This window comes from Pseudorca crassidens, chromosome 1 (assembly GCF_039906515.1).
Source record: "Pseudorca crassidens isolate mPseCra1 chromosome 1, mPseCra1.hap1, whole genome shotgun sequence".
Taxonomy (NCBI): Eukaryota; Metazoa; Chordata; class Mammalia; order Artiodactyla; family Delphinidae; genus Pseudorca; species Pseudorca crassidens.
The window spans coordinates 85,885,675-85,908,626 of NC_090296.1; the positions used below are offsets into that span (position 1 = coordinate 85,885,675).

Here is a 22,952-nt window from a genome sequence, read left to right on the forward strand (position 1 = left end):
GGTTTGAGCCCTGGTCCGGGAAGATCCCACATGCCGCGGAGCAACTAAGCCCGTGCACCACAACTACTGAGCCTGTGCTCTAGAGCCTGCGAGCCACAGCTACTGAGCCCGTGTGCCACAACTACTAAAGCCCACGCACCTAGAGCCCGTGCTCTGAAACAAGGGAAGCCACTGCAGTGAGAAGCCTGCACACCTCAACGAAGAGTAGCCCCTGCTCACTGCAACTAGAGAAAGCTCACGCACAGCAACGAAGACCCAACACAGCCAAAAATAAATAAATAATTTTTTTAAAGAAGTTAGCATTAAAAAAAAGAGGATGTCCCAATGACAAATATACTTGAAAATATGCTCACTCTCACTAAAAACCAAGGAAATGGAAAACTACAATAAAATTTCCTTTCACACCCATAAAATGAAAAAACATTTAAAAGTGTGAAGAGCATGTAGAGAAAAAGAAACTATGATACACTGGTGGTGGGAGTGTGAATTAATACAACCTTTTTGGAGAACAACTTGTCAATAGCTAGAAAAGTTGAAGATACACTACCCAATGGCCTAACAATTCCACTACTGGCTATCATCTCTCTTCAAGGATTAAAGAATCTCTAACACAAGGGCACAAGGAGACTTCTACAAAACCATTGTACAAATAATATTAGTTTTTCTTAAGGATATATATTTTTAATAAAAGTATGCATAATAAATGTATATCTAATAAAGTATATAATAAAGGTTTATAAAATATGTTATATATTATATAATATTATAAAGTGTACAGATTGCAGATATGTATGTGATGATAAAACTAAATTCAGGATGGTGGTTACCTCTGGGGGTGGGAGGGAAATGGGACTGAAAGGGGGGCCCACAGGGGGGGCTTTGGCTCTATCTGTAATATTTCACTTCTTAGGCTGATTAGTGAGATCATGCATATTCCTTATATTATTCTTCATGCTTTATGCATTTTCTTAAGTCTGAAGATCATTGTGATAAATTTTTTATATTAATATTTTATAATAAATATTTTTAAACTAATAACTAAAAAACAAGAATGGTTGGTAATTTCCAAGTAGCACTGTGCTTGCCAACAAGAATAACATTTAAAGAAAAAAGTTAAAACAAATTCACTTTTGGCATTAGTTTACACGCTAATCATTCTTGGTCAAACACCTGATATCCAAAGATAAGAAAGGTAAGAATCTTTCCTCTGCTAATATATTTGATAGTTTACTTTTTTGTTATACATGTTAAAAATACTTTCTGTGTTTTAGCTGTTTCAAATGCTTTAAAAGAAACTTTGTTCAGATAACTATATGTGGTAAAACAACAATGTGAAAAAAATTCCTGATTTTAATAATTACATCAGTTAATGTAAGATTCAGCAATTAACTTACTAAGCTTTCCTTAAAGAAGCAACGCATAAAAAATTTATTTGCTCAGTTTTGTATTAATGGTGTTAGGATAATAGTAAAGAAACAGAATAGCTAACACTTAATGCTTACTCTATGCCAAGGCGCCACTGAGTGCTCACAGCAACCCTATGTGTTAAGTACTCTTCTCATCCTCATTGTACAGATGAAAAAAACTGAGGCACAGAGAGGTTAAGTAGTTTGCCTAAGGACACATAGCTGGTAAGAGACACTGGGATTAGAATCTAGGAAATCTGGCTCCAGAGTCTGTGCTTTTTTTTTTTTTTTTTTTTTTTTTTTGCTGTACGCGGGCCTCTCTCTGTTGTGGCCTCTCCCGTTGCGGAGCAACAGGCTCCAGACGCGCAGGCTCAGCGACCATGGCTCACGGGCCCAGCCGCTCCACGGCATGTGGGATCTTCCCGGACTGGGGCACGAACCCGTGTCCCCTGCATCGGCAGGTGGATTCTCAACCACTGCGCCACCAGGGAAGCCCGAGTCTGTGCTTTTAACACTACCATGAAGATGAAGAAAAATACATTTCATATTACAGTATAAATAAAATAAAATGAAAGCTGTTCCAAAAACCTCACTGACTCTTAAACACGATGCTTAACTGACTTTGACATTGGTCCTTAGCTCTTGGGAGACCCAGAAATTTCTGTTTCATGGCAATCAATTGAAGAATAACCTGATTCAAAATGTCGGCATCCCAAAGTTGGCAGACAAGGAAGTACAGCAGTTCCCACATCCCTTAACCACTGGCCTCTTACCCAGCAGGAAATGTGCGTGCACACGTCAGCTAGTCACAAGGCTGTCCCAGCCCTCACCCTTGCACATAGGCTCTGCCTCGCATGCGCAGGGGCCCTACCTGTCCGTGCAGCGCAAACTCCAGCACCAGACCCCACAGGTCCACAAAGGTCGTGGGGTGGCCCTGCTCAGCCCGTTGTTCCAGCTCCCGATAGTAGCTCGCCAGGCGCTCAGGAGAGAAGGCCTCCAGCTTGCTCTTGGCCAGGTGCTCCCGGGCGTGTCCGATGGGTCCCTTCAGGTCCCTCTGCGACCACTCAGGGTCCCCATACAGATGGGCCATCGTCCTGAGAGAACAAAGGGACATTACAGTCTGAGGTCAAGGCCCAGCATGGGTCGCTGCAACTCCAACTTCCACCCTCCGACTTCTCCCAACACGTGGCTCTGGCTGCCAAAGCCCCACCTATCTGGAAACAGCCTCAGGGCATTCTCTCCTTCTTGATCTGTACTGTCCAATATAAATAGAATGTGAGCCACATATGTAATTTAAATTTTCGTAGTAACCACATTTTCAAAAAGTAAAAAAAGATCTGAAAAATTAATTTTAACAGTATATTTCATTTAATTCAGTATCTAAAATTATCATTTCAGTGTGTAATCGATATGAAAATTAATATAAATATTCTTTTCAAACTGTTCTTTCAGAATTCACTGTGCATTTTATATTTAACACATCTCAGTTTGGACTAGCCACATTTCAAGTGGTCAATAACCACACGTGACTAGTGGCTACTGTATTGTACAGCACAGCTGTAGACTCCTACTCCCATCTTTATAGATCCGTCCTGAAGCCCTTTAAGACTCTGCTTGTCAACAGCTGTCACCTAAACTCTGAGTTTACTCTTTTACTCCTTAAAGTCACATTTCGATAAGACTCAAAGGAATGAATCTCTAATAGTGAAAATTTCCACTTCGTCATAGGCAGAGTGGAGCATAGTGTGGCAATGTTGTCTTTAGGTAAAATAGCATCTCTTGACCTCAGTTTCCTCATCTATACTATACAATAAGAGAAACGACCCCAGAGAGTGTTGTGAGGATTAAATGAGGCAATGACAATTAAAGGAAAAAAAGCTACCAATTTGGAGCTCCTGGTAAGTGTCAGACATGTTAAGTGCTTTACTTGGGCTGTCCCACTCCAGTCCTATGGAGTATGTAGTATTATTTCCCCCACTTTGGAGATGAGTCGACTGAGAAGCAGGGGAAATAAGTTGCCCAAAGTCACCTAGCCAGTAAGTAGTGCTGCAGAAACTCAAACCCAGCTCCTTCTGGATCAGTAGCATGGAATGGATGTCCTGCAATGCCTTGCTCATGGCAGGACCTCTGAATGTCCGTTTCCCCGCTTTTGAGAAAGTCACTTGGCACCCATCAGAACATACTGCTCACACCCACTTAGAGGGCCCCTCTGACGTCCACTCCATTTCCCCTTGGGGCCTGATCATCTCTGTTCTTCCAAGTCCCAAGGGCCCTCACCATGTAGAGCCCGAGATGCCACTGAAGTAGGTCACACAGTCCAGAAGGTCCAGCTTCTGCAGGGCCAACAGGTGGCCATAGAGAGAGGTCATGGCCCGGGCACCTCCTCCTGTGGCCATGATGCCCACGACGGGGACCTGGGTTGCACAGACACAGGTTGGCTTAACAAGGACAGGGGTGGAGCTGCCTCCTGCCTCCAGGCAAGGGACCACGAGGTCAGAGCCTGAAGGAGTCAGGGTTAGAGCTAGCGCCTGGCTCCTCCCCAGCAAATGACAGCTCTCAGCCTTGGATAGATCCCCAAAGAGAGCTTCCCCATGCCCCACATCTCCCCACATATGCCCACTCCTCAGTCTCTGCTGACTGGAGTATCTGGAGAGGGCATAGCAATCAGGCACTCCCTTAAGGCGAGTACAAGGTATCTGTACCCATATCCCCCTTCCCCCACAAACCTCATCTTCCTGTAGGTCTCTGTCCAGCTGCAGGGCCTGCTTCAGGGCCTTGGCCACCACCTGCTTCCTCCTGCTCAGGAAGGCTTTCTCCTCCGCACACAAATCGAAGCCCAGATGTACAGCCAGCTCCTTCGGGCTGGGGCAGTGGAGGATCCAAGGATCAGGGGGCACCTGCATAGCTCAGCTACTGGCTGGTCGAGCCCACAATAGCTGCCAGATAAACTCCTTGCTCCCAACCCCCAGGACCACACTTTCCACACACTCCCTAGCCCCGTGACTACCCCTGTCTCCCGCAGATATGAATGTCCCTTACCAGCTCTCAGCCTTGAGCTGCAGCTTCACTCCTGGGGCCTGAAATCAAAACAAGAGATCCCACTCAGAATGTCCTAGACCCTGAAGGGAGTGTGGGTATCCCCTGGGGGCCTTGGGGTCTTTATTCTCACTGGCACTTCCCAGCCAGCTGAGGCCACTTACATTTGTAGCAGGAACGTCAACTGTCACCTCCTCCCCCATGGCCAAGGACCTTAGGGGTACAGTGAGGTACGCATCTGAGTTGCCTGAGTTCCAGCCGTTGCTTTTAGAGGTCTGGAAAGAAAAGTCATTCATTCATTCACCCACTCAACAAATCCTTACTGAGTATCTAGACAGCGATCTGGACAGACACAGGCCCTCCCTGATAATACAAAAATAATTACAGTATTTACAATTATTGTAATTAAAAAATTACAATTACTAATCATTACAAAAATAATAATAGCTAACTGAATCACTTTGCTATACACCTGAAACTAACATAATATTATAAATCAACTAAACTTCAATAAAAAATAATAAGCATAGGGGGCTTCCCTGGTGGCGCAGTGGTTGAGAGTCCGCCTGCCGATGCAGGGGACACAGGTTCGTGCCCCGGTCTGGGAAGATCCCACATGCCACGGAGCGGCTGGGCCCGTGAGCCATGGCCACTGAGTCTGCGTGTCCGGAGCCTGTGCTCCGCACCGGGAGAGGCCACAACAGTGAGAGGCCCGTGTACCGCAAAAAAAATAATAAAAATAAAAAAATAAGCATAGCTTATATTTATTTAGTGTATTAATAGCTGATATGTGTTTATTTATTATTCTGAGTCATGTGCATGAACTTATAAAGAAACAGGTAACGAACTGACATTAGTAAGTATTGTAAAGGAAATAAGCAGGGTGATGTGATAGAGTAACCAAAGGTGGGGTATGTAGAATCTGTTTAAGATGTGGGGGGCGGTCAAGGAGGGCCTCTGAAGAGATGCCATCTGAGCTGAGGTCTAAAGGAGGAGGAGAAAGAGGAGCAGGCAGCCTCGGAAGGAGCCGCAGGAGGACAGGGAAAGCACTTGGTATGTTGGAAAAGCAAGAAGAGACAAATATGGCTGGAGCATCGTGAATGAGGGGGAGCATGGAAGAAAATGAGGCAACAGAGGTGCGCAGGGGCCAGGTTATGCAGGGCCTATGGACGCAGACATGGGATTTTATTCTAGGAGCCTTACCGGAGGAGCCACTGAAGACTTCAAACAAAGACTGACATGGCACAGCAGCCCCCCGTGCCCAGGCGAGGCCCCTGGTGATCCTTCCTGTCTGCCAAGGGCATGGTGCCTAACTGGGGGAGGCTGACAAGGCCACAGGGCCCTGACCTTGGCAGGTGGACGGCCAGAGAGAAGCCTGCAGCAGGTGGAGCTGGCCCGAGGCTGGGGTCGGCAGGGGAGCTCCAGAGCCAAAACCTACCCTCAGGCACCCACTCAGCTCTGCCTCTTGGGCTGCCATGTAGTGGAAGCGGAAGGCAGAGGCTGTTCCCAGGGCAGATGTCTGTGTGTCCTCATATGAGCCCTTCAGCACCAGCTCCAGCTCCAGCTCATCCTGATCTAGGGAGAGAGTGGACAGGTTAGCACAAGGGAAACAAGAGCCCGGAACCCCAGCTAGGATCCAGGAAACCAGCAGTACTGCCCAGGCCATGGGGAGGCCGGGTGGCTGGACCATGGCAAACAGCATTCTGGAGAGGGCTCTCCCCACACCCTCTGTGGGACTCCCACCTCCAGCGACAGGCCTTCCCCCAGGTCAGGGGGACTCTCCTGCCCAGAGGAGACCAGTTGCCTTTGCGCTGTGTGGGCAGCCTCCTGCTGGACAGGTTCCCCAGCCACACCCAGCAACCCTCCACACTCCAGGCAGAGGCCAGACCTCATGCTGAGCAGGTCTCACCTGCAGCCTCGGCTGTGCTCCCCGTGCTGTCCAGGTGAACATCCAGGCAAGACAGTTCTCGGGCCTGGGGCAGAGACCACGTCATGGGCAGGGGGCTCTGCAGGGGAAGCTGAGGTCTCCCCTCAACCTCACCCCCTGAACCCCCTGTCCCAAATCCACCACGCGCAGAGCCAGAAGTAGGGTCCAGGGTAGGACCAGTCCTCCCGTTGACCGACGTGCCAAGCGAGCCTGCTGCATTCTCTCTGTAACGTGTGCCAGCTGATGCCTGCAGCCCACTCAGCTCTGGCCGCTACCCTCTCCCTGAGAACTGCTGAGGTCATCAACATGCCGCTGGTCTCCATCACCTCAGATAAAAGGCAGCTGGCGTAGGGGTGGCTATTTTAAGGTGTATTTGAAAAAGTAATACTAGCCCCTCAAACAAGCACTCGCAGGACCCCAAGGGTGGACGCCTGCTTCAGTTTTGAACGCCAGCTGCCTTACTACATGCAGGGCCTGGCTTAGCTCCCTGGTCATGCCTGTGTTGCTCGTTGAGGGTGTTCCTGTGAGTAGAAAGTTTCTAATCCTCGCTCACCGCACATTCCTGTCCACTGCAGCTTCGTGAGCTCGCTATGCTTTAGGAGAGCTGACCCTCCATGGTCCGGAGGAGAAGTTGATTGACCCCTGATCCTATCTCAAAGCTCCCTGACTGGAAGCACACCACACTGTAACCTGAGCCTGCTGGCCTGGCCTTCGAGAGACTTCCTCGCTCCCTTCAGGGCTAAGAACTATGAAGTCATCACACAGAACAGAACACCATCAGGAAATGCCTAAAATTCCCCCAACGTTCCCTCAATCCTCCTGCCTTGGGCCAGAATTCCTCTCAGCAGAGCAGTCGGGCCTCCCCTCTCTCTCCCCGAGCTCTTTAGCCCCAGGCCCCTCCGAGGCCAGACTGCAGCCCCAGGTGACCACCTAGCAGGGAAGTGGACGGCTCTTACTGCAAAGCCCTGTCCTTGCCTTGTCCCTTGCGGCCCACCCGCCAGGCAGCCCCGCCCCTACCCCAGTGTCTGCACTGGGGCCCCTCCCTTAGCGCACCCCACCCCACAGGCCTGGGGAAGGTGGTTACCACAAGCACGTTGTTGGTGATGAGGTTTTCTGGGCAGCCTGACCTGGAAAAAATCAAACCATCCAGAGTCTGGCCTTGCAAAGGCAAAGTCTTCCTGCACTGATGTGCCCCCTCCCAGCCAGGCTGCACCCAGGTGGGGCCTCCCTGGGTGACACTGAGGGTTCTCTACGTCCTGGGTATGATCCAGGGTGTGGGGAGTTGCTTCTGAAGAGTGAAAGGTCCTCACCTTTCACCATGGCAGACAAAACACCAGCCTTCCTCTCCTCATTTCTCTGAGGGTCCCCCCAACCCAACCGGCAGGGGTAGGAGATGAGGAACAGCAAATCTGGGCTGGTCAGACCAATGGGAAGATCTGGGTTAAAGGCATTTTCCTAAGGAAAGCCTGGGTCCTGAGACACCCCCTGAGCTGTGTGGTATTACTCACGTTTTCTCCATCAGGAACTCCACGTCCAGCTCCTCCGGTCCCTGAAATTAAAGTTGAGCAAGCTGTCGACATGCACACATGTCTTTAGAGTTGACACAGCTCCCTTATGTATCTCATCATCCCGAGCAGCCTCTAAGGGAGGCATGGTGTTACAACTCTTCCCATTTTACAGATGAGGAAATCGAGTCTTGGGGAAAGATGGGCTACCTGCCCCAGTTACCCACAGCTAGCTAGATCCCTGCCTGGCAAGGCTGTAGGGGAAGATGTAGACCACAAGCCAAAGGAGGCTTGAAGATGCCCAGGGCCCATTTCATCTTCCTCTCGAGGGGGACCAACCCCAGAACTCTGCCCTCTCTCCAGGTCTTGGGCACCACGGGAGGGTCAGAGGCAGTAAGCAAGAGTGACGAGCCCACACCCCCCGAAGAGCTGGTCACCACGAGCTGTGTTTTGTGGCACATGAGGAGGTTTGCCATCACCCAAAACCTTCCTTCCCCGTAGATGACTAGAATTCCTCCCTTAAGTGATTCAGCCAGTAACAGTCAAGGTAACCTCCTCCTTTCCTATGAAAATGTAAATATCTCTGGGTGGGCCTTCTGTCTTCCTGCAAAGGAGTTCAAACCCAGCAGCATCCCAACAGACGGGAGAAACTGTGCCACTTCCTCAGCCTGGAGCTGAGAGGTGGGGCTGGCGGGAACCTCCACCCACCTGGGGATGCAGGGAGAAGGTCTTCCGGAGCAACCTGCCAGGGAGGATTTCAGAGACATCACAGAGAACCTTGAAGCAGGCGTCGTCCGTCTTGAAGGCATCCTTGTCATAGATGCTCAGCTCCAGAACATTCTAAGGACCCGAGAACAGCAACGTAGCACGTTATTAACGCATAGCGTGGCTCACACCTGTTGAATCCTCAGCCCTCCTGCCGAGGGCCGGAAAAGATTATTAGGCCACTGCACTTTGTACTTCAAAATAAAAATACCGGTAAAACCTAGAAGTGGTAAAAGGAAATCCAGCAAAGTTCCTAATTCCCCCCTGCTCATTTTCGTTTTTATAAAAAATGAAACTCTTTTGAAGTTTCCCCAGCCCAACCCCACCCCTGCTTGGCTGGTTCCCTAAGGCCTGGTAGGTACCAGGCGCTATACTGGGAGTGCTCTGTGCGTGATCGCATTTAACCTCAAACAACCCAGGCAGGAGGGCTCTTGCTGCCTCCACTCCATGGATGGGTTTAGGGAGGACCAGTAGCGTGCTGTTCACACATTCTCTCACACACAGCACATCCAGGCTGGGGCACAAAGACACCCCCTTCCCCAGTTTCTCTGCCTGAGCTCCGGAGGAAGGTGTACTCTACCCCAGGAACCTTCCCAGTGTGGGGCACAGCCTGTCCTCAGGGGGGTGGCCAGGGGTCCTCTGGACTTCACCTTGACCTGACTTTGGATCAGGAAAGTGAAGCTCTCGTTCCACACAGGATGACTGGAGTTGGTGACCGTTTTGGTCTTAAACTTTGTTCCAGGTGCGGTTGGCAGCTGTAGGATCACATAGGGGTCTGCTTCGCTCACTGCCAACATCAAGAGAACCGTGTAAGACAGAATTCCTCACACCCCTCTCCAGGGGCCTCACCAGGTTCCTCCCAAGACCCCTGCAGCCACTGCGGGCAGCCCAGCCCAGCCCCAAGGCACTGGGCCTTCCCCGTAGGACCTGGTCCTCCCCACACTCCTGGGGCCCAGGACACAGTTACTCACAGAGGTCAGCCCAGCCCAGGCCCCGTGCCTCCAGGACCCTCACGGTGAGCTGCCAGCAGGCAGAGGTCTCCCCCTGGAGAGAAATAGGCCACAGAGTCCCTCCTGCTCAGTTACGAGCCCCCCCAGTTCGTGCCGAGGCTTCTCCTGAGATGCTGCTCGCTGACGCTGCCAGGCATTCTGGGGCCAAACAGCCTTTGCCCATCGCTGTCCCTAGGGCCATGGTCCTGGGCCGCAGCAGTCAGGGAATGGCGGTAGAGTTTGTGGGGCGCCCTCCCTTCAGGGACAGGATTGCACAGTAGAGAAAGCAGGAAACAGAGGGCCAAGGAACAGCCACCACACTGGACATGTCAGTTTGGGGTCAGCCACCCCCAGAGCTCACAGGGAGGGCAGCCCTTTGGTGAAGCACGGGACCCTGCTGCCAGGCATTCCCCCGGCCTCTGGACAGGAAGTGGGCACGTGACTCCAGGACCCTGAGCTCTGGGGATCCCAGTGCTCCGTGATGGCCTCAGGTACAAACTGTCTCTTGGGTGTGAATTGGGAAACTCCAAGAGCATCAGGCTGTTACCGTGTGCAGGGGGTGAAAGTTATTAAGGTGCTGGCAAGGCCACATCAGCCCACAGGCAACCCAATAAGGTGGAAGAAGAAACGGAGTGGGCAGAAGCTCGGAGGGACCAAGAAGACAAGCAGTAATAGGTGGCAGGAGGAAAAGCAGAAGGCAGGGGGGATGTGGCTGAATCCTGCTGGGACAGGGCCCGGCTGGGGCGGGGGGCGGGTATCTCAAACCCCTACTTCTGAGGTCCTTGCCACTGCTGAGATCCAAGGGGCCCTTTGGTTTCTGTTCTTCCTGAGGCCCCGCTGAGTAGATTTTTCTGGGCACCCTGCACACGTTTCTTACGATAAGGCCCTGTGATCTGAGGCAGAGACAGCACCGTGCTTGCATGGTGGACATTCAGCCTTGCATGGTTGGGAGACAGCGCTGCGATGAAACCAAAGCTCTTTCCTGCTCTGCACCCTCCCACGACCAGTCCTACTTCTGTGCGTGTGATCTGAAAGTCTAGGCTCCCACCAGGAAACGTCTCTGCTCTGCACAGGTGCTACCTGCCAGGGGCTGGCTCAGTGTCCACGGCACCGGCTCTCCATGCCCCACAGAGAAGCTTAAAGGACAACGGGTCACAGCAAAGCCAATCAGGCTTGTGCCCTTGTCCCGGCCCTGCTGCCCTGTGTCCCCACATCATCCCTGTCTTGTGGCTTCTTCCTAAGTGTCTTTGTCATCCTTGTCAGCTCTCCGGCAGAGCACACATGGCCCTCCCAGCAAGGTAGGCTCATTTCTCCCTTCTTGGGGATCAATGCTAGTGACATCCACAGGCCTTAAGCCAGAGGGTGTAGTTGACAGGGATTTAGTGTCATTTTAGGCACCTGGCTCCGTTTCTTCCCCACACCCAGATTCCATCACCGCCCATCACAGAGGCGGTGCTGGCTGGGACCTGGGTTCCTGTGAGGAGTTGTGGTGCAATGCCCACTCCAAGCCAGGGCGAGGCAGAGGCAGCCAAGCTGTCCCCCAGCTCCCACCCCGATCCTCAGGGCCGCAGCCTGTGGGCTGCTCTAAAGCCCCCTGGGGCTATTAAGAATCGCCCCCAATTGCCCTCTTTCCAGCCAGCCACCATACCCAAATTGGGTGTTGCTGCCCATTTCCCCCTCTGGTCACTGAGAGCCTCTCAACTTCAGAAAGCCCACCGTTTCCTGGAGGGTATTTTTCCTAAGATGGAACCCCATTCTCCTCACCTCTAAGAGTGTCACTAACACAGAGCACTGGAGGATGGGCTGTGACAATCACTATGATGACTGGCCATTGCTGGGGCAGAAGAGCAGGTTCCCAGCCAGATTGTCTGGATCTAAACCCTGGTCCTCTGTTTACTTGCTGTGTGAGCCTGGACAAGTCACTCAACTTCCTGGTGCCTCTGTTTCCTCATTGTAGTGGGACAAACAATAGTATCAACCTGACACAGCGCTCTGAGGCTGAAATGTGTTAATGCCTGCAGAATGCTTAGCAAAAAGTAAGCAGTTTCTAGATAATTGCTCTTCTTACTTACTATTTATTAAGTGCTTGTTATGTTTCTAGGTGCTATACTAAGCATATTACATATTCAAACTCTATTTATCCTCCTGACACCCTCATGAGATAGTTCTCTCATTTCCTCCCATTTTACAGATGAGAGAATTGAGGCTCAGCAAGGTTGACTTGCGCTAGGTCACAGAGTTAGTTAAGTGATACAGTTAGGATTGAAACCCAGGTCTTCAAGGCCAGAGCTCACAACCCCTTTGTGGTTCTACACTCTTAGGACTTTGCTTTTTTGTAAACGCATGCAACTCTCATCCCCTGCCCCATGGATATCTAAACGTTAGAATTTCATAGATTTGTTTTAGACAAATAGGATTATTTAGCCAACTAATGTGTTAACTGGTAGGATTCTTTTCTCCTGAGGGCTCTGGGGCTTCATCTTCCCTGGTGAAAGATCCTGCCACCTGTAATACTGTCTTCATTGATAACTGACCCTGGATGCTCCTGGAGGGGTCTCAAGCAGGGCGCCTGCACCCAGCTTCCTGTAGCATCCCGGAAGTGCCTCTCTGCTGAGAGTCCCAGCCACCCTCTCTGCCCCTGTACAGGAGCCCCAGGGCCTCCTCCATCCTCCTTGGCTCAGTGCAGGTCTCTGCCCATCACGGAGGATATAGCCCAAGGGAGATTGAGCAGGGTCCAGAGGATCTATAAACATGAGGTCTTCAGCTGGGGGAGTAAAAGGATCAGGCTGCCTTTTCTCCCTGCTGGCACCCAGTGACCCGCAGTAGGACAGCGCGGGGAGGTTGGAGAGACAGGAAGTGGGACCTGCGGGCACAGCCTCTGAGTCAGGCTGAGATGATGCTCCTCACCCTGGTCTCCAGGGCCCTAGATTCTATGGATGCCAACTGTCCATCCCACCCACTCCCCGTCCCTAAGCACAGATTCCCTCGCCATCTGCCTCCCACCTCCAGCCTCTGCCTAGGCAGAGACTCCAGGTCTGGGACCCAGCCCCTCCCCAGAGACCAGAATCACCTTGGTTTCAGCTATGTCAAGCTTGTTAGAATGCACCCTAGCTCCAGGCCCTGCCCTGAGTGATGCCGACAGGCTCAGTGACACTATTACCTGGTGAGGATGGCCAGGTGGTCCCCTAGGTGTCATTCTCTCCATGCCAAACCTTTGGCTCCACTCCAGGCCCAGCTCCCTCCAAGATGACAGCTCCCTGGCTGGCTGGCAGCGACTACTCCGATGGAATGGGACTGACGGGGGACCTGCCAGCCTCTGAGGAGCCACGATCCTATAAACAGCCGGAGCCCCACCTCCAGGTCACTCCCTCAGCCCAGTACCTTCTCCTCTATCCCCTGGAGGCTGAATCAACTAGCTTTTCCAGAAACTTCTGGCAAGGCTCCAGGACCTGCAGGTGGAGCATCACTTCCAGACCTGGGATGTCAGGATACAAGAGAGGGGGAAGTCAAGTCCCGGGAGCAGCGGCAGGAAGCTGGTTTCCCTGAGGCTGAGGGCAGAGGGCAGGGTGGGGTCAGAGCTAGGAAACCCCTGCAGCCCAGCCCCAGCCTGAGCCAGGCCAGCCTCTGGGGGAGGAGGGCTGAGCACCTGAGAGCAGATGAGCAGCCAGGAGCCTGGGAGTAATAATAGGGCGGCCCCAGGGGCGGGCTCCGAGCAGACTCTGGAGACCTAGCTGCAGGGGGCTCTGGACTCTGGCTCTAGGCCTCTCACTCCTTCCGTGTGGCTGGTCCTAGGCATTTAGAGGATTTCTGTTAAAATAGAGTGACAAACTTTGTAGTAAAGGTAAGAGACCAATCAGGAAACTCTTAGAATATGAATATTACAGAAAAAAGCTCTGTGAAGTCACCTGTTTAAACTATTCAGTATGCACAACATGAAATGTTCTCCTGAAATGCCATGAACTCAGTCCTTTTACTGTCAATTCGTTATATAATTGAACAATAATGATTTGTTTTTTGAGGCAAGTGAAACTGAATTAATGTTAACCTATTACAAATGGATCTAAAATGTATTATTACAGAATCAGCCAGAAAAGAACATTAGTAATGGTCTATGAAAAATCATTTGAATGAGAAATATCAATACTTTAAAAAATGTAGAACACTGCAAAGAACAACTTATTCCAAAGTGGGTCACAGATGAAGCAATGCACAAAGTCACTGGCTGGTGAGTAGCAGAGCCCAGGATTACGCTCTCTAGACTGAAAACTCTACCTCCACCCCAGAGTGGGCTCAGCCCAGCCTGGAGCCCATCCAGCAGGAACGCCCTGGTCATTGGTGGCCTCCTCCCTCAATCTCTCTCTCTCTCTCTCTCTCTCTCTCTCTCTCTCTCTCTCTCTCTCTCTCTCTCTCTCTCACACACACACACACACACACACACATGCATGCTATCCAGGGCTAAAGTCACAATTCCTCTTCTAATCAGGGAACTTATGTGACAAAGCCTCACCCATCCTGACTCTGGGAAGAAGACCCTAGTTCTGGCTCCCAGCTGGGAGGAAGGTGTCTAGATCCCAGCCTGTGCCTGTGGTCCCTGGGCTCAGCTGGCTCAGTTTCCCCATCTGTGCAGTGATGGTGTGGTAAACGCTGCACCTGAAGAAGCCCATGAAACCCTGAGTCAGAGATTCTTAATTCATATGTGTTAGTAAAGCTAACGACCATTCGTATGTGTTAGTAAAATCTGCAAAAGTAAGCTACTTTAACTACAAATGGTGAAGACCGCTGTCTTCCCATTCTTTTACCTCATCTGTTAGCGTTGATGCAACTGTGGTACTTTTAGGATCCAAGGAGAAGTTGGGTTAGAGACACGTACATTAATTTCAGCTCAGTGGGACATAGTTATGTGGTTTTCAGTTGGTTTCATGTATAGTGAAGTTACTGCCAGCCATTCTGGTTTAGAAATAGTTTCCAAAATACTCCTACCATGCACTGTGCCAACTCATCTGACATTGTGACACAGAGGTGTAGGCAGAGGCTGTGCTGCAATACAAGAAGAATAAGGTAGAGGAAGATAAACAAGGTCTGAAACATACAGACCAAAACTAGCCTGTGGAAAATTCGTCCAAACAGACACATGAAATCCTAAGTGGAAAGTACAATCTTGTTGAAATATGATCAAAACATAAGTCTCCTGAAAGAGATGTTTTCAATCATGGCTTAAATGCTTTTTTTCCTTTATTTGATGGGAATTTCAAGAAATAGAAGTTATCATATTCCTGTACTACAAGCAGCTAGCACATCTAGATAGCTCAGAGAGGAGAGAAACTGGTTAGAGGTTGTAACAGATTTTATTTTTCTAAAGATGATTGCAACAATGTCTCCTGTCCTCATGCTCTTGCCCCTCCCTCATCAAGAGGTGGACACAGATTCCCTTTCTCTTGGACCTTTTGGGCTGGAGCCGCTAACTAATAGGATGTGAGGAACTTGACGCTTCTTGACTCTGAGGTTAGGTAACAAAAGGCGATGTAGCTTCTCCTTGATGGCTGGAAAACTCCCACTGAGAGCCACCATGACAGATGTCCCAGTCCCTGAGGCTCCGTGCTGTGAGGAAGCCAGGCCATGTGGAGAGGTCAAGAGTCCTCATCCCCAAGTCCTCCCAGTCCAGGGCATGGGGATGCATAAGCCTTCAGGTGATTCCAGCCCAGCTACTGAGTCACCCCCAGCCTGTGCCCTTTCTGAATTTTTGACCCACGGAAACTATGAGCCTAATAAAGGGGTTACTGTGTTATGTCATTGAGTTTGGGGTGGTCTGTTACATAGCCATAGTAACTAAATCAGAGCTTTTCTCAAATTTGCTAACAATCCTAAAGTTTTACATGGCATTGTCAATGAAGAGCTGTGAAGCAGAAGGAGACTACAAATAATTAACTATTAATATCAATAATTTAAAAAACCAAATTTCGTTCATCCAGGCTGGGGGAAGATTTCTTTCTATTTGATCTAAAGAAGATGATTTTACAAAATTTTCCTCCCATCACATGAAGGGTTAATACTATCAAGGTGCCTCATCACTGTTGCTGTTGACCTTGATCATCTTGCTGAGATAATGTTTGTCTATCTTCTCTCTTGTAATTTACTTTATTCCCACTTTTCATACTGTCCTTTTTGGAACTAAGTCACTAAGCCTAGCCCACACTTAAGAAGTGGGAGTTATATTCCATCTCCTTTAGAGGGGAGTATCTATATAAATCATTTGGAATTCTTCTGCATTGAAGATTGATTTGCCTCTCTCCCTCACTGACTTATTTAATTCAATCATTTATTTACACCTGTGTGAACTTATGGATATTTATTTATGCTTTGGGTTATAAATACTATGTTAGTTATTTTGTTGCTCAAATTTATATGTATATGTAATATATATTAAAAATATTACAGGGGCTTCCCTGATGGCACAGTGGTTGAGAGTCCGCCTGCCGATGCAGGGAACGCGGGTTCGTGCCCCGGTCCGGGAAGATCCCACATGCTGCGGAGCGGCTGGACCCGTGAGCCATGGCCGCTGAGCCTGTGCGCCCGGAGCCTGTGCTCCGCAACGGGAGAGGCCACAACGGTGAGAGGCCCGCGTACCAAAAAAAAAAAAAAAAATTACATATGTATATATAAACCTGTGTGTGTATAATATATATTATATATTAATATATATTAATCCATGTATGTACACATATCCATAATTATTTCTACATGTATCTATCAGTATCTATATTAAGTTAAACATAAGTTCATACTCATAGAGTCTCTAGCTCTAACCCAGTACCTTGTACTTCATTCTTGTCATCTGGGATTTTTCAAAAAATGAATTAATAATTAAAAATCTAACAACAACAAACATAAAACTCAAGACCCAGATTGTTTGATGACAAGTCTTACCAAGAATTCAAGGAATAGACACAATTTTAAAAGTGCATTTGAAAGGCACCAAGAAAAACAAAAAAAAACCCCAAAACAGGAAAGACGTTCCTAGATAGAAAGCCTCCATATCTAAAGATGTCAATTCTTTCCAAAAATAACCTATACATTTAATGACATTCCAGATGAAATCCCAGAAGGGTTTTCAATGAAATTTGACAAGCTGAATCTAAAATATATATAGAGAAGGTCAAAAATCAATAATAGCCAAGACAATTCTAAAGAACAGGAAGGGGATTTGCTTTACTATAAATTAACTATAGCTGAGTCTTGGTGCAGGAGTAGACAACTGGACAAATACAACAGATTATGGAGCCAAGAAACAGATCCACACATATTTGGAAAATTGTTAGATGAGAAAATTGGCAGTGTAGATCAGAGGGGACAGAACTATTCATTAAATGGTGCTGGCAAAAGCATAATTTAGGTCTTATATTTAAAAGTAAAGAGTTTGATATTTACAACATCAGAATAAAAAGGAATTTCTTAAGCAAGAAACAAAAACCACAGACCATAAAGGAAAACAATCATATACTCAATTACATTAAAATGTAATTAAAATACAAAACTTCTTTTTTTTTTTTTTTTTTTTTTTGCGGTATGTGGGCTCTCACTGTTGTGGCCTCTCCCGTTGCGGAGCACAGGCTCCGGATGCACAGGCTCAGCGGCCATGGCTCACGGGCCCAGCCGCTCCGCAGCACGTGGGATCTTCCCGGACCGGGACACGAACGCATGTCCCCCGCATCGGCAGGCGGACTCTCAACCACTGTGCCACCAGGGAAGCCCCAAAACTTCTTTTTAATAAACGACACCTTCCAAAGTTGAAAAAATAAGCTACAGACTGAGGGAAGATATTTGCAATACATTTAGTCAAAAAAGTATTGGAATCAAAAAATATCTTTATACATTAACAAATCAGTCAGAAACAAAAAAAGAACTGAATAGAGAAAATGGGCAGAGTATATAACAGGCACATCACAGAAGAGCAAACGAGAATAGCCAAGAAACACACAAAAAATACGTGCAACTTCACTAGTATTCAGGGAAATGCAAATTAAATTCACAATAAGATACTACTTCATACACATCAGATTTGCAAACATTCAAAAATCCTACAAGATTTTTAAATGATGAAGTAAATTAAGCATTTTTCCTTCTCCCCTTGGAAGTCTTCCAAAAGCAACATGAGAAAATAATAACAGAAACACAAACTCCACCTCCGATAAAACTAAAAGACATTTGAATCCCAACCCACAAAATATCTGGAAGGACTGCCAAAAGTAATGAAGATCAAGCAGTAGGGGCAGGTAGAGAAGCAAGGATGCAGGCGATGCCTGAGCTCAGAGACAGTTCAGAGCGTACATACCAAGGTGCAGAACACACCCTGAATTGCAGAGCCAAAATAAGGAATGGGGTGCATGGGCTTGTGGCAGGAACTTCCCTGGGATTGGTTTAGTTATGAGAAATATAGGAGGTAGGGCTGATTGATAAATCCCAGAGACAAGTCCCTTGAACACGAAGCTGAGTATTCCAACACCTGAGCAGACCCACAGCTGCCTATCTCCTTTGGCTGCATAATGGTGAAGTAAAGGAACCCATCATGCTCACTACCCTAAGACATAAAGATGGTTCCTGTTGAGGCACTAGTTGCTCAGGCCTCTCCTTGAGCCTTGAGATTAACTTTCTGTAAATAGTTTGTATCTGTTATTAGGGTTCCCCAGAGAAACAGAACTAATGGGTTGTGTGTATGTATGTATATATATATATAAAGTGAATTATTATAAGGGATTGGCTCATGCAATTATGGAGGCTGACAAGTCCACAAACTGCAGAGTGGAGACCCAAGAGAGCCAATGATGCTCATGAAGTCTGAGGCAGCTGGCTGAAGAATTCCCTCTCACTTGTGGAAGCCAGTCTCTTTGTTGCAGCCAGGCCTTCAACTGATTGGATGAGGCCCACCCACATTATGAAGGACAATCTGCTTTACTCAAATTTAAATGCTAATCTCATCCAAAAACACTCTCCAAGTTGACACATAAAATTAACCATCACAGTGTCCTGGGTTTGGTTCCTTAGAAGCAGAGCCTGAGGCAGGGATTTGGATGTACTTGTTTTATAGAGGAAATCCTCTCAGGAGACTAGCAGTGAGGGGAATCAGGGCAGGAAAAGTAGCTAAACAGCTCTAAGCTGCAGTCTAGCTTCAGGACGATCCTTTGGAGACTTCTTCAGCACAAATGACACCAGATTGTTTCCATTTTGAAGCAAGGGGCCTGGTTCTCTGAACTTCTGTGTCTGTTGGGTGTTGACTGTGGGCTACCCCAGAGTTGGGGGTATGAGTGAGAACATCACTTCCTTGGGTGGGTGGTTAATTTTATGTGTTAATTTGGCCGGGCTATGGCGCCCACTTGTTTGGTCAAACGCTAGTTTAGATGTTGATATGAAGATATTTTGTAGATGTAACTAATTTATAAGCAGTTGACTTTGAATAAAGGAGTATTGTGGGTGGGCCTCGTTCAATCAGTTGAAGAGCAAAAACTGAATTTTCCCAAAGAAGCAGGAATTCTGCCAGAGACTGGAACATCAACTCTTGCCAGAGTTTCCAGCCTAATGGCCCCTCTACAAATTTCAGACTTGTCAGACCCCACAATCACATGCGCCAATTCCGAGATCCCCTCCTCCTGCTGCCCTCTCCAACTGGTTTTGTTTCTCTGGAGAAGCCTCACTGACACAGCAGGTAAGGGGGCTTTTATTCAGCCAAAGGTAAATCTCTGGAGGAGTTACCTGTGAACCGTTAGCAACTAACCATTCCAGCAGCTGGAGGATGGGTGCACTGGTCTGATAAAGAGAATCTGGGTAGGGCACCAATAGCATCCACTACAGTCCATCTCCTGCACCACTCGGATCCACTTGCTTCCCACATTAAATTCATTCAATCCAGGAACAGCTTTTCCATGATTCTTGTTGGTCACAATTTCTGGGGACACATACAAGAGAAGAGTTAGTGGAATACAGCTTGTGCTGCTACCATTGGTCCCACATCTGTAGCTGATACTGTCATCTTCCTCCTCTACCCCCCATTCTAGGTCCTCCTCCCCCCGAGCCAGCACTTTTGCTGGTCCAAGCAGCTCTCATGGTGGGGTGTCCTAGACCCTCATCCCTGAGGGATCTGGAGTTCGGGTTACCACGCTATTATCAGACCATGGTTGCTACAATTGCCCATTTTACAGTTAAAACTTTGTGTGAGAAAATCAAGGATCATCTGATGCCAAGCATATTCCTCCCTGCTCTCGTTCTATAGCAGCAGCCCTAGCTCCTGACGATCAGAACCAATTACCCCTACCAGTATGGTAAGTCATTCCTTTCTTTGCCTGCTGGTCTATCAGCATAAGGAGCCCAAAGTGACAAGGCAGCAGCCATAGTTTTAAGTTTAGTGTGACCCATTGTGTCCCCATATAGAAGCTCCCTGGCCTGGGAGAGCTGGGAAGAGCAGCCCAGGGAGGGGTGTGGCTGTACCCAGCACAGATTGGGTTAAATCTCCAGCCCTTAGAGGGACAGAGTGTGGCCCCCAAAGTCTCTGGCAGCCTCCTTCACCCCTAACCCCCACTGTGTCAGGGAGCCTTGAGGTCCGCAGCATGGTACTGTGGTCCCATGGGTACAACAAGCTGTCAAAGTCTTTCCCCTGGGACACCATGTGGGAAAAAGAACAACGTGAGGAGAAGTCAAAAGAGTTTACTGCCCTGGACACCTGCCTCGGGGAGAAGAGGAGGAGGTTAGGAGCAAGTCACAGAAGCCCCCCACGAGGCCTCCAGGTCGGGCACAGGCTGGCCTTCATGTTTGGAACTGGAAATACCTGGGGGCTGGTCCCCACCTGAGAATCCAAGCGGTCCATTGCTGTTTATCTTCCTTTCCCAGGAGTAAGGAGAACGTCATTGGTTCTATGGTCCATCATTATAACTGTTCACTGACACCCACTCTTAACCCATCTCCTGCTTCATTACACTCACTGGGGAACAGTCAATCCTGGTGGAATCCAACTCTTGGACCACTTGACACCTGCACTCACTTTAACCCCATGACCAGGAGCCTCAAGTGGGTCCCTGTGTTGCCCAGCAGGCCTAGCCCCTGTCCTTAGTCCATTCCCCTCTGCCACTCCAATAACTTGGTCATACTTTCTCCACCATCCGTAAACCTCTAAAACCTCCTCCAAACTCTCAGCTGATGACCTTGATTCCTATTGCTAATTGCTTCTGTGACCTATACTGTCTCCAATTTTTCTCCTCTCGTTTTCTTGAACCAGTCAGGTTTCTCTCCCACTGCTCTACCAAACTGCTCTTGTCAAGGGGTGCAAAGGAGGCATCTAGGCTAAGGTCATCAGCGGCTTCCACTGAGTGTGAAACTTTGCAGGTACCCCTGGGAACCACTTGCCAGCCTGGTGAGGGCAGGGAAAGGGGCTTGTGTGAAGGCTGTGGCCTCAGCTGTTGATCCCAGCAGGTAATGCAAGAATGTCATGTCTGAGGAAGGCCAGGTGGTCTCTTAAGCTTGTACTTCCCACCCCCTCATGTCACAGTACTCCTATGCTGCCACGTCACTGACCTGAATCACTAGGGTAAATGGACAAGGCTGCAGGGAACTGGAGGAGGATGGCCAAGAGGGCTCCAAACGCCCCAGGCCCTTCCAGGCACCTTGAGGGCTGGGGAACTCGATGTCTCATTCAGGAATATCAGAGAACAGCAGCCACTGGCTGGGAAGACCTGCCCTCGGCTACTGGTTCACTCTGCCCCTCCCCTCCCGCCCTCGCTCCCTGGATGGTGGCAGTAACAATCCCACAGGGACGAGGCCTTAAATCTGCCCAGCTTAGCAAGGCAAGGATCTGTTAGGAGATCAGGGCTCCACCCTCTGGGTGGCTCCCACACTGAGGGCTTTTTCCTCACCTCTTGGATGTCAGCCAGCACCACCAGAAACCTCTGGTACAGCTAATAAAAAAAAGAGCACACACACGTGCACACAGGGACACACGAAGATGGACCACCTCCTCCCATGCCAGGAGGAAGGAGGGAGAAGGGGAAGATTCATGGAGCAAAGACAAGGAGTGAGTCCTGTTAAATGTCCCCAGAAGGCCAGGTCCTTCCCCTGGCCTAGGGGAGGGTTGGGGCCTAGGGACAGGTCACTCTGGCCAGCATTACCAGCCAGCCCTACCCCCAGCAAGGTGGCAGCAACAAGCCCAGGTCTGAGCCAGGTTGCTCTGAATGTACCTGGCAGGAGGCGGGGAGCGATGAGGACCAAATCATTTAGGACCAGGCAAGAAGTCACTTCTCTGTAGCTCAGAGCCATCAACACCTCTTAGAAAAGAGCAACCAGCAAGTACTGAGAGCACGCAGCACGCCAGCCACTGTGCTCAGCATGTCACACACCTTGTCTCATTTCACCCTCATGGCTCCCTGTAAGTGGTCTCTGAGAGTCATAGTGAGGCCAGCAGCCCTCAAACCAAGAGACTCCTTACCCTTGCAAGTGTCAGAGTCAACTTGTCCCGTGGAAGAGTGGACCTCATTTCTGATTGATGGTGCATTTCGGGACTAAAAAATATATTGGTGATCAAAAAACTCAGATATTGTTAATAGAATGTTATGGAACAATGATTCCTAACTTTTTCTATTATTTAGGATATGCAGTTGCTGATTTAACCTAAGTTATTTTTTAAAAAGACAAATTCAGAAAATGTACTGTGTAACTGAAAATTGTTAATTTTTTTAAAATGCTGGGAAGTGATTTCAGCCTGTCCTCTGTCTTTCATCTTGAAACTGGAATTCTCCTTCGTAATATTTTACTTACCCCCCGCAGCACCAAACCCATCAGATATAAATACAGATTAATAATTTCATAACATCACTTCAAGGCTCTGAAGTTCTCTAGAACTGCATCCCTTCGGCCTCCTCCCCAAGTCCCACACTGCCACCTGAAGGTCACCGTGCCATTGCATGGCCAGTGACCTGACCAGGAGCCGTCACAGCCCAGAGCTTGTACACAACCTTCTCAGACATGAGATGACAATCAAGAATTACCAAATATATAAAGAAGATAAAGCCCATGAAGGAGAGGCAACCTACCCCAAGGAAACTGTTCACGTGACTATCAGGAAAATACCATGAAATGCACATATTAACACCATCTGAGGGAAGTGGTGAAGCATTTCCATGCAATGAAAACAAGTAGTTTTGGAAGATCCTATTAGGGAACTTAAACAGGGAAATGTGACAGTCAAAAGTTAAACAAAACCCCCCAAAAGATGGATAGAGAAGCAGGCTGGACACAGGTGGAGTATATATTTGTGAACCAAAAAATCATGCAAAGAAAATCCCCAGAG

The 22,952-nt window shown here is 48.7% G+C and overlaps 1 protein-coding gene across 4 annotated transcripts in view; it reads right to left on the bottom strand.

Annotated features, from left to right (window-relative positions):
• Nucleotides 1-22,754, bottom strand: part of PLA2G4D (phospholipase A2 group IVD) — a 33,692-nt gene extending 10,938 nt beyond the window's left edge. For 2 of the 4 annotated variants that reach the window (XM_067744225.1, XM_067744249.1), the window contains exons 1-13: nucleotides 19,395-20,925; nucleotides 9,611-9,683; nucleotides 9,290-9,426; nucleotides 8,583-8,714; nucleotides 7,878-7,918; nucleotides 7,454-7,496; nucleotides 6,352-6,415; nucleotides 5,881-6,017; nucleotides 4,607-4,717; nucleotides 4,446-4,483; nucleotides 4,133-4,268; nucleotides 3,684-3,820; nucleotides 2,278-2,500 (exon numbers count right to left, since the gene is read on the bottom strand). In XM_067744225.1, coding sequence (XP_067600326.1) covers nucleotides 2,278-2,500; nucleotides 3,684-3,820; nucleotides 4,133-4,268; nucleotides 4,446-4,483; nucleotides 4,607-4,717; nucleotides 5,881-6,017; nucleotides 6,352-6,415; nucleotides 7,454-7,496; nucleotides 7,878-7,918; nucleotides 8,583-8,714; nucleotides 9,290-9,426; nucleotides 9,611-9,683; nucleotides 19,395-19,520 — 1,398 coding nt within the window. In that variant the 5' untranslated portion in view covers nucleotides 19,521-20,925. Of the gene's footprint in view, nucleotides 1-2,277; nucleotides 2,501-3,683; nucleotides 3,821-4,132; nucleotides 4,269-4,445; nucleotides 4,484-4,606; nucleotides 4,718-5,880; nucleotides 6,018-6,351; nucleotides 6,416-7,453; nucleotides 7,497-7,877; nucleotides 7,919-8,582; nucleotides 8,715-9,289; nucleotides 9,427-9,610; nucleotides 9,684-12,788; nucleotides 13,104-13,274; nucleotides 13,436-14,427; nucleotides 14,666-19,372; nucleotides 20,926-22,091 lie in introns of those variants that run through there. The other 2 variants (XM_067744239.1, XM_067744234.1) reach the window with 2 other exon arrangements.
• Nucleotides 22,755-22,952: the final 198 nt, after the last annotated feature.